The following is a 15,431-nucleotide window of genomic DNA, read 5'->3' on the forward strand; positions in this document are numbered from 1 at the left end:
TCTCTCTCCTCACATCCTGTTGTGGTTCTTTTTTTCCTCCTCTGCTTTGATATCTGAGAACCGCTGACATACGTGAACAGACAAAGCACACCTTTGTCTTTGCAACACCGCATGAGTGTTTGTCATCATTTTTTGCAATCTCTTTTGCGTGTGTCCAAGTTCTTCATACCATAATGATATTAACACACAAACACAAACACATATACACACACACACTGAAACACACACACAATTACCCATCTCTTGCCAAGGATTTGTCCTCAGTGTTACACTTTAAACAGCAAGGAGGGTTGAAACATCCCTCCACGATCAGATGCAGAGAGTGTATACTATGCACACCCTTCTGTGTGTGTGTGTGTGTGTGTGTGTGTGTGTGTGTGTGTGTGTGTGTGTGTGTGTGTGTGTGTGTGTGTGTGTGTGTGTGTGTATTGACGCAGCACTGCAGAACAATCTATACTAATGATTTCCCATAGACACCTCAAGTTGATCTGGGAACCTGGGAGGATGGGAGGGAGAGTAGTCAAAAGAGACGAATGAAGAGATGAAGGAACAACAACTAGATGCAAATAAACGAATAGATATATTTTTAGATTATAGTTTTCACTGCATTCATTTACATGAGGTATCATTTAATTATAAATATGTGAGAGTACATAAATATGTGTATGTATGTACGCATGTATGTATGTATGTATGTACCTAAGTGTGTGTGTGTGGGGGGGGGGGTGTATTGGGAGGCCTTGACCTGCACAGTGGAATTTCCTCCATTCACCTCACATTTTTCAGACTAACAAAGTCAAAGACAACAGGGCAGAAACACTCCACACCCTTCGAGGCGTCTCTGAGGAGCCATAAGCACTTCCAGGTCAAATGGCCAGAAGCATGATCTCACGGGCAAAGAGAGCTGCACACACAAGTGAACACTATGCAAAAGGTTCACATCAGCAGGTCAGTATGCCACAAATGATATCTACAATTGTTATATTCTGAAGAAAACATTGTAAGAGAAAAAAGAGTGGAGTCTTCCAGAGGTGATTCCCGCCTTCACCATGTACTGAAGCATAAATGCCATATTTTAACCCTTCTGGCAAAGTTTCACCTTCGCCCTCTGACTGGCAGTCTGACCTCTACAGTAATGACAATAATAGAGAGCATGAGAACAAATGAAATCATCTCTCTGTGTCGAGAAAACGGGAAGTATATTTTTACTTTTTCTTAAAGGTGGGGTATGTCATTTTGGAGAAACCAGCTCGAGTGCGCTAGAATTTGAAATACACAACCGGAAAAAATCTGCCTCTTCCTTCAGACTTCCTTACAGAGCCCCTCCTCCAACACACACGAACGTGCACATGACCAATGAGGGCACGAGATAAGTTTGTGCACAGATGGAAGGCTGACAGGCAGGTAGGCCATCCAGTTATTTTAGCCGGGCCGGCTAAAATGATTGGTCGTGCTTTTTACAGCGCCACGGCTTCCACAGATGAAATTTGTTTATGTATTTATTGTCAAAGCATTTAATATATTCATTGCTATCGGGATGTTAAGAGCATTCCATGGAATATAACAAAAAGTGTTTCTGAAATAAATTACATACCCCACCTTTAATGATTTCATTTTCATGCTGTGAGGTGAATGATGCCTATCACTTTAAATGCACTAAACACTATCCGCTAAACCAATACACATCAAATTGGCTTGAGCAAGGCACATATGAGCAGGTGTATTTCAACAAAGCTCTTTAGATAGATTAAAGTCCATTCCTCTCTCCCCTTTACTAGCCTATGAAAACCCTAAAATTAATAATCATTAAAACAAATAGAGTTGGAAGAATTGTGGCTTGTTAAAGCCGCATTAATGCATCACAAACAATCAAACAGTTACATAGTCAACATCATCTAATGTGTTACTGTCCAAAATCACTATTAACATTCAATATCTTTATTCATCTTTCTTGCCATCTGACTTTTTGGGGTTTAAAGATCCATCAATCTGGATATATCAGTATGTTGTTACAATCCAATATTATCTATCCAAAAGTAAAAAGAATGACACATATTTCTGTTTCCAGCACCCTTAGTGCGAACAGCTAGTGGCACAAACGTTGCCAAATGTGAAATTGTTATGAACCTAACACTGCAGTGTAAAAAGCTATTTGTTCCCTATTAACCCTATAAGAAGTTCAGATATATTTCCTTTTAAAAGTTCAGTTTGGAGAGTTCAAAGGGAAGGTATCCTCATCAATGCAACATAAGCTTGTGTCTATGTGTGTGATACAGGAAGGTGTGAGAAAGAAGGTTTACAGTGCTGCATTTGAGGAAACATCCTTGATGAGGGTTAAGCCCAACTCAGGGTGGTGGTGAGGTTGCAGAAAGAAAGAGTGTGTTTAAACCTGCACAAACACTCACAGCCATATGACCCTTGTATGCATGTGTTCTCAAGAGGAAGTGATTATAACTTGACGAGGGGGAAACCTCCACTTAAGCTGCCATTGTTCAGACCTTCCTGGTTTTTACAGAGGAAGACTCAATTCTGTCACACTTTTTCTCTAACTCACTTTCCCTCTCAGAGGCTTTCTTCTCTTTTATTAATTAGATATACCCTTTTCCTTTATTTGCCCGACCTTTGTTTTTGCATTGATGTGGCTAAACTACATTGAACTTAAATAAATGTACCAATTTATCAAGTTTCACACACAGGCCAGATTTAATTTGTGTTATGCTGCCATCTATTGTCTAAAACCGGCCATGACTTGTTGGTCCGTTATTTTAATATAAAACGTTTACACTGTAAACTTGCCAGGCTGGCATACTGTTACTTATTGACTATTTCACTTTATTCGTTAGATTTTGATTTAGTATATTTAAATTATATGTCAAACATGTAAGTGCTGAACAACGTATAGTCAACAGAACGATCATTTTAGTTTTTTTACCCTGTATAATACAAACTGATCATACAAATAGCTACTTTTGTTTTAGAACATGCAACGATTCGTCAGCCAGTTTAAAAAAGAGACATTAGAAACATAAACGTCTTGAAGTCTTTAAAAACATGGACCAAATGTTATGGTAGGCTATATATGAACATTACTAGCCTATGAGTAATCAAAAGAAACTAATTAAAACTATTATTCTTCTAAATCACATTTTATAAATAAATAGATTGGTTCACCTATTGCTGGAGGGAACTGAACGTGCAGCAGCTGTGATTGAAACGCGCACAGCTGCACGTGCATCAATCACAGCTAATTAGCTACACCTGAGGCGGATCTGTCCTATAAAACCTCCCTGCGGAAGCTTTCATTAAGTTTCACCTTTAGTCAAGCAGCAAGCACGGTTTCGCCCTGCGTAAAACAGCCACTATGCCTACCAAGAACGTTGACGAGCGAATCTCCAAATTCAAAAACAAGGGGAAGGATCCAGCAGTAAGTTAATGTTATTTTGTTCACTGTCGTGCGTGTTAATGTTTTTATCAACACTGCATCTCGGTCTCTTGGTAGAAACTTCGAGATAAAAGGATCTCTGCGTGCGTGGAGCTGCGCAAAGTTAACAAAGATGAAAACTTCATGAAGAGAAGAAACATCTCGGTGGACCTCTCTTCTGATTACATCTCCAACGAGATGGTCAGTATAGGCTACACAGAAAACCCTACTAGTTTGTTAAAACTAGCGGAGCCTCTAACGGTGTTTCTGTCATTTATAGGTGGCCTCGTTAGACATTGAGGATATCATTAAAGACGTGAACTCCAACTGCAGGGAGTCCCAAACCCGAGGGTGCCAGGCCGCCAGGTGAGGGATCACTTCTAAATGTTTGTTGGAACCAGTGATCTGTCGCACAACACATAGGGACACAATTAGTCTGCAAATCAGGTAGACTGACACTTTTATGCAGATTTCCCCTGGGGCTTCTAATAAATTGTAACCCTAACCCACTATTATATACTTGCTGGGTTACTTGAATATCTGCCAATCGTTCACCCATTAAAGTAGGTTAGGTGGGGAGGGAAAAAAACTAGAGCAGTGTTTCCCAAAAGCAAACTTTAGATGGCTAAAAGGTCAATTAAATATAATTTTGGAACATTTCAAATGTATTCATTAAACATATGCCTGGTAAGACGTATATATTTCCTCCATCCTTCCTCAGGAAGCTGCTGTCTCAAGAGCGTAACCCCCCTCTGAAGGAGATCATAGATTCAGGGCTGCTGGCGCGCTTTGTGTCCTTCCTGAGTATGGATGATGAGCCCAATCTGCAGTTTGAAGCAGCTTGGGCCCTTACAAACATCGCCTCTGGGACATCTTGGCATACTCAACAGGTGTGAACAGTGTTGAAATTGCAATGCTAAACTAATGTTGTTAATAACAGTGCCATTTAACTGGAACAGGTTATCAGGATCCTTGATAACATGGGCCTATCTTATGTTTAAAACAGACCTGATGTATTTATAAGTGGATTGAAAGTGCAACATAACTGTTTTTGTGTCTCAGGTGGTGGAACATGGAGCTGTACCATCCTTCATCGCCTTGCTGGCTTCACCCATGTTGCACATCAGTGAACAGGCTGTCTGGGCTCTTGGAAACATTGCAGGTTAAATGCAAAATTAATGTTTTATATAGCTAATATTTCTGAGTTTGACATTGAATTAACACAACTGATCCATGTTTAAAGTAAATGGTGAAGGTTTTGAAAAAACAAATGAAAGTGGTTTCCAAAGTTTTGGACAACAATTCATATAGCTGTGAAGGGGATTCAGGCTCATGTCTTGTAATGGGGGTCTGTCTCTTCACTGTCCAAAGGCTTCGTTTTTAAATGTAATTGTGGTGGTAAACTGAAACTCCATCACAAATGTAACTTCTCTACAGGTGACGGTGCAGCTTATCGAGACATCCTGATTGAGTGCAATGTCGTCCCAGCCTTACTGGCACGAATCAGCCCAGACACACCAGTAAGTAAACACAGGCTCAGATTATTCACTTGACGTGCATTTCCTTTTTTCCATTATACTTGAGGGACAACTTCATAAGGGCAGAACTGCTGCAGTGTTTGTCTAAATGCTTTGATTACTCCAGGTTGGCTACTTGCGTAACCTGACATGGACATTATCCAACCTGTGTCGGAATAAGAACCCGTTCCCACCCTTGTCTGCAGTCCAGCAAGTGAGTAAAATGCTGGATAATTTATTAACAGCCTTGCAGATTTATCGAAGCTCGGCTCAGAAGATAAACACCCGGTCAAGATGGGTCCAGATTACTAGCGAGATGACTAATGTGCTGTAACTGTTGCCCCTTCAGATGCTTCCCTCTTTGATTCAGTTGCTCCATCTCAGTGATAAGGACATCTTGTCTGATGCATGCTGGGCAATCTCTTACCTCTCAGACGGCGACAATGACCGCATTGACGTTGTTGTGAGAACTGGCATCGTCCCTCGGCTGGTGGAGCTCATGAGCCACGAGGAGATTAGTGTCATGGTAGTGTTCTCAAACTCACTATTCAACTCAATTTTAAAACTGGAATAAGATCTGTTGCTGCACCATCAATGTGAGACAAGTCTCTTTCTGATCATGCAACACAAGTAGCACCTCAAACGTTAAAGTAAAGCTTTTGGTCAAACCAGAATTGTATTACCTGCCCTGTCACTAACTATGGTTCAGTCAATCAGTTTCTTGTCTGCCCTTCAGACCCCGGCTCTCCGCTCAATCGGGAACATAGTGAGTGGCTCGGACCTGCAGACCCAGGTGGCCGTCGATGCCGAAGTTCTAAAAGTCATACCTGTACTGATGAGGCACCAGAAGCCCAGTGTTCAGAAGGAGGCAGCGTGGGCGTTATCCAACATTGCTGCAGGACCATGTAGGCAAATCCAACAGCTGATCACATGTGGCCTGCTCGTTCCCCTTGTGGAACAGCTCAGAAATGTAAGATCAAGCGTGACCTTCTGATCCTTTTCCAGTCTAGACATCAGTGTGCACTGTAGTATTACTTGAAATTAGTCATTCTTTATGGTCTTGTAATGTAAACGGGGACTAAGTGTTTTTCTTAGGGAGACTTTAAAACTCAAAGGGAGGCAGTGTGGGCAGTGACAAACTTCACCAGTGGGGGCACTGTGGAGCAGGTGGTCCAGTTGGTGCACAGTGGGGCCCTGGAGGCAATCATCAACCTGTTGCAGGTCAAAGATGCTAAAGTCATCCTGGTCATACTGGAGGCCATCAACAACATCTTCATGGTGAGTGTGAAACTTTAACTTCAGTTGGACAGATGAGAGATGGTTTTGGTTACCTTGCATTGTCTTTTCAGGCAGCAGAGAAGCTCGGGGAGACTGAGAAACTGAGCCTTTTGGTTGAAGAGCTTGGAGGACTTGACCGCATTGAGATGCTGCAGAACCATGACAATGAGTTGGTGTACCAGGCTGCTCATACCCTCATAGAGAAGTACTTTGGTGATGTAAGTAGCCCATGATTTAAATATTTCCTACATTATTTGAGATGAGGATTAGTGAATGAACATTCTCAAAGTGTTCTTGTATTCTATGTTAATTTGTGAACTTCATTGAAAGTCTTTGAATTAAGCTTATATGTCTGAAGGCATTTTCTAAATGTGACGTATTGTGTATCTCTCCTAGGGTGATGTCGTGGGAGTCAAAGTCGAGAGTACAGAGGAAGCATTTGTACTCAAGACTTCTGATGTCAAGAAAACTTTTGAATTTTAAACTTACTATTGTATGCGTTTGAATTCATGTTGAATAAATAAAGGTTGTATATTAACTGGTGAAGTATATTTGCTTTGAAAACAGGTTTCAAAAGCATTCCCAATGCAACCTTCATCAAAGGGCTATTAATTGATCCAGGGCAAAGTAATGGCCACTTTTATGGATAAAATAATCTGTTAAACTGACTTTTATTGTAGCTGATTAAAAATAGTTTTAAAGTATTTAAGGGCATTCAATATATTCTTACAGAGGAATCATCATTGCTGATAAACATTTCATGAGCTATGACTTGTGAAGCTAAATAGTTAAGCAAGCAGTAAAAGGGACTTTTTTTTTTTTCTTTTACCAGAAGTCAGGTTTCAGTTTACTTCATAAAACCTTTCCACTTGTAAGTAAAAAAGGAATGGCCTATGCTCACTCATAGCTAATTGGGTAAAAACAGAGGTAGATTTATTTTATAATAAATGTTAACATTACCAAGTACTCGGTTAATGTTTGATTTTACCACTGTGTCAAAACTGACTTTTAAAATGTGTGGAAACTTACATTTTAACGAATTAAGCACATGTTCTCAATGGCCTAAAAGTGTGTTGTCATGCACATATAATTAAAGATTTTGTTGCATCAAATTTCAATACAGAGGCGAACAATGTATTTTGTGGTGGTCAAAGCATTTCAAAATGACTTTTCTAAATGCCACAGTAACATTGACACACTGACAAGTGAAACCAGAACCATCTGCATGGGTGAATCCCAATCCAAGCAAGACTATTTATCTTTAGTACTTTAGTTGGAACTGACCACTTGACATTGAAACTTCCATTTTGTTGGAGTTGATGAAATTGACATATGAAAATCTGGGGAAATCCATAGCGAGTATATGCAGGGTAGCGGTTTGGATTGGCCCCGCCATCTGATATAAAACAAGCTGACTGGCACTATACAGACCTAACACCTCACTCACTGTCACACCTGCAGCACCTGGTAAGATCTAATTGAAGGTTTTTTCAGATTTAGTACATTTTTGATTTAATGACCAAATGATTGTTATAATTTCGGAATTTTGAGTATGAAGGTGAAGTTAATCGCTGGTGCTTGTGGATTTTATATCTGACAAACTAATGTCTGGTTTCTGTTTACTTTTCAGGTATCTTGAATCATGTTGATGGATTGTCGTTGAAGTCGTTCTTCCTCTGCTGCCTCTATCAGCATAAGCCTGCTAAATGCAAAGACGGTAAGAAAACAGATAAAAGAACATGCCACAGATATTCACTGACTTTGTTACATAAAAAGGTTTTGTATCATGATTAGCAAAGTTTTGCTACGCATTTAAAATGAGTGTTCCCTATGCGTTGCTGATCTGAAAAAGAAAAATATATATAGTTGGTGTATGTAGCTTTGCTAAAAAAGTTAAACTTAATGTGGGTCATATTTTAGAAATACAAGGATCATCAGTCACCTCCAAATATTGGAGATAACAAATTGAAGAAATTACGTAAAGCTATAGATTTAGTTTTAAATGGGTTCTCCAGTAAATATGACTTGCATAAAGTCAGATAAAGTTGCATTATTGGAAATGTAGAAACTTGTCAGGATATCAAGGCCTCACCTAAATCAGTCTTTAAGGAGTTTGGGGCAATACATATTGCTGCTATAAGTATTCTACTTAATCCTTCGTTTGTTTTACGATTTTACTGCATCAGATACATACAACATGTAAAATAGTCCACTTAATGTTAGCATTTCACAGCCTTAAAACAATGTGAATTTAGTTTAGATTTAATTCCCCTGCTTTTATTAAAACCATTTAAAACAATGTGGCCAGGTTTGTTGAACAAAATGCATTATCTCGATGTAACGATATGTTCTGATTTCTCTTTAGTTGCCTGAACAGGATACCATAGAGGCGCTTTTGAAAAGCTCTGATGTCCAAAAGGAGAGTGTTGCGACATCATCCTCACAGGAGGCTACAACGGACTCATCTTCAGAGTCTGAAGCTCCTGTAAATGTTCAGAATACCTCCAATCAGGCTGCCATGCAGAAGACCACAAATGCCTCACTACATGTTGCCTCTGGTCTGTCCGGGCTCATCAGAATCCCCCTCAGCTTGTCTCTGGACTCTGTGGACGACATGTATTACGGCTGCTCCCACAAGATTACATTACATGTCATTTGTTAGACGCTTTTATCCAAAGCGACTTACATACTCAGTACTGTGGGCAATCCCCACAGGAGCAATTTGGGGTGAAGTGTCTTGCCCAGGGACACAACGACATGCTGACTGCAGTGGGACTCGAACTTGCTACCCCCTGATTCGAAGTCCAGCACACTACCCACTGAGCCACAGCCGCCCTCAAGATGCTGATCAAAGTAAAACATCACTACTTCCCTCGGAGCACAGGGGAAGGTCTGCACTCCATGTACACAAACCTTTGTGCTGTCAAAGCCATGAGGAATAAAGACAACTATGATCCGCTGTCTTTTAATCACTGCCGGGCTCTGTGTGCCTACACGGGTGGGTCGTATGGAGAGTTGAACAGAGCAGTCCGCAGGGGGAAGGCTTCCTACGGGACATCGTTTGAATTCCACGCCCTCCACTTCCTGCTGTCTGATGCCATCCGGCTCCTAAAACTCAACCAAAGAAGCTGCTTCACCACCTACAGGAGGAGCAAACTGCTCTTCAGTGGAGAACCTGGACAAACTATGCGCTTAAGGTTAATTCGCCTCCAGCTCTCAAAGCAAGGACCTATGACAGTTTGGACAGAGGACCTGCTTTGAGATACGCACATGTTTCGGTGCCTACCTCAAGTCCTATTCAGAGTTTGATTCAAACGAGGATGAAGTATTGATTCCTCTGTATGAAATGTTCAATTATTGTATCTGTGGACACTTCAGGACAGAACCATTTACACTGTGATGTTGTCTACAAGCTGGAGACGGCCAGACTTTACAGCAGTCTCAACTGCCAGGCTGTGGAGCCTTTTAGAAGTTAACATTTTTAACACTTTATTGTTTAATAATGAAGTTTAACTACTGTCACCAGATCAGCAGCCACATTTCTATTTTGCTTCACAATCTTGAGTTTATTAAAACAATGCCTTTCTTTTTTGTATTTATTATATATATATTTGTGCTGAAGACTTTTCCTTAAAAAAAAAAAAAAAAAAAGCCTACAGTCCTACATTTTACTGATTTTGTTTGTATTCGACATTGTGGGAGAAGCCAGTGTTCTCAGTGAGAGGCCAGTGTTTTCAGTGCGATCTTACAAACAGGGACATGGTGTCATGTTAAAGTGGACCTATTATGCTATATTGGAAAAATATATTGTAGGGCCATACCTATAGAAAACATGTCTGTGAAGTTTTTTTGCTTAAAATACCAAACAGATCACCCATTGTAGCAATGCGTCATACTGCTTATACCCCTCTTTTGCAGCCCTGTTAGAGAAACGCAGATTTTGGGTCCTTAGCTTGAAGAAAAAAAAAAGAGGAGGCGGAGCTAATGCCTGATCAGAATTCTACCGGAGATAAAGTTAAATTCTGCTGTGATAAAACGCCATCCTGTTTAAACCACGTCAAGGATTATTTCTGAAACAGTATAGAGCTCAAATGCTTTTTCTCTTGCGGGTTTATCACAAGGTGAGTTCCTTTTTTTTATTTCCTGCTTTTTAAACACTCTCTACAGTACAGGTTAGCTCTGAGTGTTAGCGAGGCTTGCTAATGTAAACAAAGACGAGATTACGTCCAAAACACGTCAGGCATTGTTTCTGATAGCAATTTTCTGTGGGTCCGCTGCCAATTTGACGTCAGATTGGCAGGTTAAGGACCAATCCGCGGACTTCCTCACACACAATCTTTTCTCAGCTGCAGCTCCGCCGATTTCTCCTCCCTGAGACAGCGGGACGCGGCGAGGCTGTGAGTCGGTGTGTGAGCACACGCACAAACTCACAGCGGGACGCGGCGAGGCTGTGAGTCGGTGTGTGAGCACACGCACAAACTCCCAGCCAGGCTGTGTCTCGCTGTCTCGCAGGCGGCCACTGGGCTCATAGGGAGGGGGGGGCAGGAGCTCCAACAAGCCGTTTAGGACAGAGTGAATACACATACTCAGGGCCGTATCCAGGATTTCCTAAATACTGCGGTCCAAATATGCTAGGGGGGTTCCGGGGTATAGATTTTTGGGATTTTCATGATCTAGTTAGGTGCTTTTTAAGTCCTGTGGGGGGTCACAAATTGGATAATATATTGATTTCAAACCATGTCAGTGGGCTGCAGCATCAATTATTTTTGAAAGTGTAATTCATAAGAATCAGTTGATTGTTACATATTAATCTGGACATGCAGAAGAGGCTAAAATGATCACACAACATTGTCAACATTCATTTTCCATGTCTTTCCATAACCTGCACCCTCTCTTCCATCTTCTTTAGTCTCTGTCTTCTTCCTGTTCATTACTCTCTCTGTCCTCTACTCTTTCTTTGTTCAATCTCGCATTACATCGCTTTGCATTATTTTTTTTTATTTAAATCTGTTTTGTTTGATTCTCAAAAGAGAACAAAAATGTAAGCAAATTGTGTTTTATACAATTGTATGTTATGACATAACTGCAATAGATGTGTTTAAAAATGGTCTATATTGTAAATGAAGACTATTGTTATAGATAAATAGATAGATAAATAGATGGATGGATAGATAGGGTTATTAAGCCTACATTCTTTTGTGTGACTGTACCTGCAGTTCCTCCCTGACTTCCATCACTTTCTCTCTCTCTCTGCCTGTCCTGTCTCTTCCTTACCAAAGCTGAGCTTCGATTGACGTAGTCTTTTCATTATATCTGAGTCAGTGTAAAAATAAAACAATACAATGTTATATCTTCAATGTTTTACTCAAATTGAAATGAAAGAAAAGCATTACAACGTTTATTAAAAGGTAATCCTTCTGACATTGGATGAATGAAATTAACTTTAGCTCTCTAGCTAGTTTATTCACGCAATTTAAACCAAAGTTTAGCCTATAGCTGCAATATAAGTTAGTGTGCATGTTGTTGGACGTCCACTGACTAAAGTAGAGCGTTCACACAGGATCTGCTGGTCATATGATGTCCTGTGAGGAACAGAAACACAAGCAGCCCACTGGACTCAGATCTCTAGATACCTCATCACTCCTCCGCTGCTCCGATACAAGTCCGGGCTGCGGTGGTTTGTTGATACATGTCGTCTTCTTCTGTTTGCTTTAATCGAGGCTACGTAGTTATGCAGCGCCCCCATCGTCAGTAAATGGAAGTACTACAAAGAACCCCGTTTAGTGCAATTATTTCACAAGTTTTGTTATATACACAGCTCGGAAAAAATTACCGAGGTCCGGACCTCGGTGACCTCAATGGTGGATATGGCCCTGCACATACTATACAGAGATGCTGTATGAGAAACCAATGCAATTTTGGAAAATTGCACAATATAAATCTATTTGAGTAGACCTCAACAATGGAATTATGATCAGTAGAAATGGCCATGACATGGGACCTTTAACAAAAATGTAAACATGTTTTAAACATATGCAGTAATTGTGGTATGAATATCTGGACAATGTCAGTTATAGTGAATAGAGAGAGAACACTGATTATATTTAAAAAATATATAAAACATGACCTGAGACCCAGTACGGGCAGGGTGAATAAAGCCACAAAGAGGATATTGAGTGAAGCTCAATTTTGACATGATGACAGTGAACACATCACAAAAAAACAAATGTGATTGAAATCTGTAAGTCAAAAAATGAAACGAAATTCACTTTTTCTTCTCCAGTTGTATCAAGGTCTCCAAAACTCACTATTTTACGCAAGACGGTATTTTCAAGTTCAATATTGTGTCTTTGCTGGTTGGTACATTGCCAGAGTAAATCTCCATATTCCACAAGAGAAACAAAAGTGTTGCAATAGGCTGTGAACCAGAAAGGCAATTTGCTAAAAATATACAATTGTTCAAGGCAAGGTCAGTGTTACGGCTGTATGATACAGCCGTAACAGTCAGTAACAGCAGTAACAGCTGTTTAAAAAAGAAACCATTGCTGACACTGACCTGTTAGTGTCACACAAGACAATGACTGTGGCTCCTTGTGTGTTTTATTAATAATAAATAATACCCGTAACAAATCAGTGTGCGTGTGTTTATGTGTGTTTGAGTGTCTACATTTTCTCGTAGCTGAGTTCCTGTCCGCAGGTGGTGCAGGTTTTCTTGTAGAGGTCCTCCTCCTCATCCACTACCTCCTCCGGTCCGTACTGATGTTGGTGGACGCTGGTGTCTTTGGTCCACATGCTGCTCCTCACCTCCCGGCGCAGCTCTGACACACATCACACATGAACATTTAACATCCATATTATCGAGTTGATGCTCACACATCAAAATCTTTATGTGTCCACAGTCACTGACTCATACAGGAAACCGACCTTTGACTTTCTTGTTGAAGCGTTTTTGTTTCTGCACCTCTTTGTTCTCTTCTCTCGTCTCTTTAGCTTCCTCCAAGGCTTCCTCCGAGCCCCACACCTCTATACATCTCTTCTCCACCTGGGAAACAGAAATATACGAACTGTAGTTCATATAGAGACTCAGGAAAACATACATAACAATAAGGCATTATTTGTCATGTGACCAAAAAGTTTGTGGCTTTGATTTAGGGATGCAACTAATGATTAACTGTATTATTGATCAGTCTATCTATAATTTAGTTCTATATATATATGTGTATTATTTTCCTGCAAAATAAATGTTTCATAGCCCAAGATTCAATATTTAGATTTCTTGAAAAGTCATGCAATATAAAAAGAGTAAAGCTGACACAACAAATGAAACTAAAAATACTTTCAAAAGTGTTAATTAAATATGTGATGACTATTCGATCCTTTCAGTGCTACTTTTTCATCACAGCTTGATAATATTTTGTTATTTATATATTGGTCTAAACATATTTTTTCTGCTTTTGGAAAATGTTGGGCAGTTCCCACATTTCCACTGACCTTACCAAGACAAATTTAATTGATATATTATTCTTAAATTATACGGTTCATGACGTGATTTTGATCATAGTTGTAATGCAATATTTGCAATTAAAAATGTTAATGTATGTATAATGTATTATAGTTTTTCTTTTCCAACTTGTTGTGTAGACGCATTTACTTATTTAGAGCACTTAGAGCACAAGGAAAACCCAGGATTTTTCAGGCTTCGGTCACAGGAAAAAAAAAATGATATCATTAAAATGATCAGAACATTGATATTGATAGAAAATTGACACATTTGCCCACCAAAACACACACACACACACGTTCCAGCAAGTACCTGTACTTTGAGGTACAGCTTCATGTCTCCCCAGGTTGAGTTGTGAGGGTTTTTCTTCAGGGTGAACCTGAGCGGAGGCTCTCTCTGGTCGAGGTCACAGTCCTTCAGCAGGTACTGCTTCTTCGCCTCAGTTCTGGAGATCAGCTTATGCTTCTCCTCGTTGTCTCTGAGGGCAAAAAGGAATCCACTGTTAATACATGTGATCTGATTCAGTCAGGTGAGTTTAAATAAAAGTTACAATCTGAAGATAAACTAGAATTAAACCCAAGACAAAAATAAAAAGCTGAGTACTGATGAGTATCGGGGCCTTGACAACATTTCCCAGACTATTGACAGTCAGGGGATGGTCACATCACAAATCCAACTGTTTTTATTTGTAAACGTTTCAATTGATTTCAGTAATTTCCACGTCACGACTTCAAATCAATGAAGTACTGTAACACCTCTTTTTTCAATAGCTTCTATATTATGTGAGGTAATCACTCTAAATGACTTTTGAATTGTAGTACTACACTGGACAAGAAGGAGACACCTCTATTTTATGTGATTATAGGTTTTTTAAAGTTATTTTATTTTAACATTCTTGGAAATTCTGCAGGTTTTCTATCCTGACCTTATCCTAACACATAACCTAATATCAGTGCGGTGGTGTGTGTGTGTGTGTGTGTGTGTGTGTGTGTGTGTGTGTGGTGTGTGTGTGTGTGTGTGTGTGTGTGTGTGTGTGTGTGTGTGTGTGTGTGTGTGTGTGTGTGTGTGTGTGTGTGTGTGTGTGTGTGTGTGTGTACCTGCACTTGTCACAGACAGACAGGTCAAAGCTGTTGCTGAGGTATGAGTCCATAAAGGGTTTTAGACAGTCATCGCACAGCAGGTAGTCTGGCTCTATTACTGGAGCTGAAAACAAAACAACTCTTAATACACATGTGAGTAATAAAAAAGCATGCATGTACCCACTCAAGTCAACGAACAACACACAATCACACTCACCTGGCTGATGCACAACCTTCCTGACCCTCTGCTCTTCCTCTCCGTAACCCTCCTCCTCGATGAAGAAGCCGGCTCCAGAGTCTATGGTCTTGGAGACTTTGGCCGACGTTGTTCCCTCCACAGCGGACAAAGAGCGGCTCGCTAGTCGGGCTTGCCGGAGCATCAACGCCTGCTGTCGGTTCCTCTCGATCTTAGCCCGCATCGCTGCAGAGAGTTCGGGTTTGGGAGTGTGTGGAGAGGAGGGCCCCGGTGCACACACTCCCTCCGACTCTGACGGATCCATGCTGCTCTCTCAAACAGCGATCATCATTTAGAGATGAACAAACGGCGTGTTTTGTTCATGGATGTATAATAAGAACGGGTTTTGTTACATTCAATTCAGCGTTAGTCTGTTTTTAAAGTTGCATGCTTCCGGTGG

General features: G+C 40.4%; 2 protein-coding genes and 1 pseudogene across 2 annotated transcripts; 2 read left to right on the forward strand and 1 right to left on the reverse strand.

Annotated features, from left to right (window-relative positions):
• Nucleotides 1-3,310: 3,310 nt before the first annotated feature.
• kpna7 (karyopherin alpha 7 (importin alpha 8)) lies at nucleotides 3,311-6,754 on the forward strand. Its single transcript, XM_034120657.1, has 12 exons — nucleotides 3,311-3,424; nucleotides 3,500-3,622; nucleotides 3,702-3,787; nucleotides 4,143-4,311; nucleotides 4,484-4,583; nucleotides 4,859-4,941; nucleotides 5,066-5,152; nucleotides 5,288-5,464; nucleotides 5,675-5,908; nucleotides 6,034-6,216; nucleotides 6,288-6,434; nucleotides 6,613-6,754. Exons 1-12 carry the CDS (start codon nucleotides 3,362-3,364, stop codon nucleotides 6,697-6,699), a joined length of 1,539 nt encoding a protein of 512 aa, XP_033976548.1. The 5' UTR covers nucleotides 3,311-3,361; the 3' UTR covers nucleotides 6,700-6,754.
• A 2,303-nt stretch (nucleotides 6,755-9,057) lies between these two features.
• Nucleotides 9,058-9,741, forward strand: LOC117474790 (annotated as a pseudogene).
• A 2,436-nt stretch (nucleotides 9,742-12,177) lies between these two features.
• Nucleotides 12,178-15,431, reverse strand: xpa (xeroderma pigmentosum, complementation group A). The gene is made up of 5 exons (XM_034120642.1): nucleotides 15,014-15,431; nucleotides 14,815-14,920; nucleotides 14,030-14,195; nucleotides 13,141-13,258; nucleotides 12,178-13,034 (listed from the first exon to the last, which is right to left on the reverse strand). Exons 1-5 carry the CDS (start codon nucleotides 15,294-15,296, stop codon nucleotides 12,880-12,882), a joined length of 828 nt encoding a protein of 275 aa, XP_033976533.1. The 5' UTR covers nucleotides 15,297-15,431; the 3' UTR covers nucleotides 12,178-12,879.

Source organism: Trematomus bernacchii, unplaced genomic scaffold (assembly GCF_902827165.1).
Source record: "Trematomus bernacchii unplaced genomic scaffold, fTreBer1.1, whole genome shotgun sequence".
In the NCBI taxonomy this organism is placed as follows: Eukaryota; Metazoa; Chordata; class Actinopteri; order Perciformes; family Nototheniidae; genus Trematomus; species Trematomus bernacchii.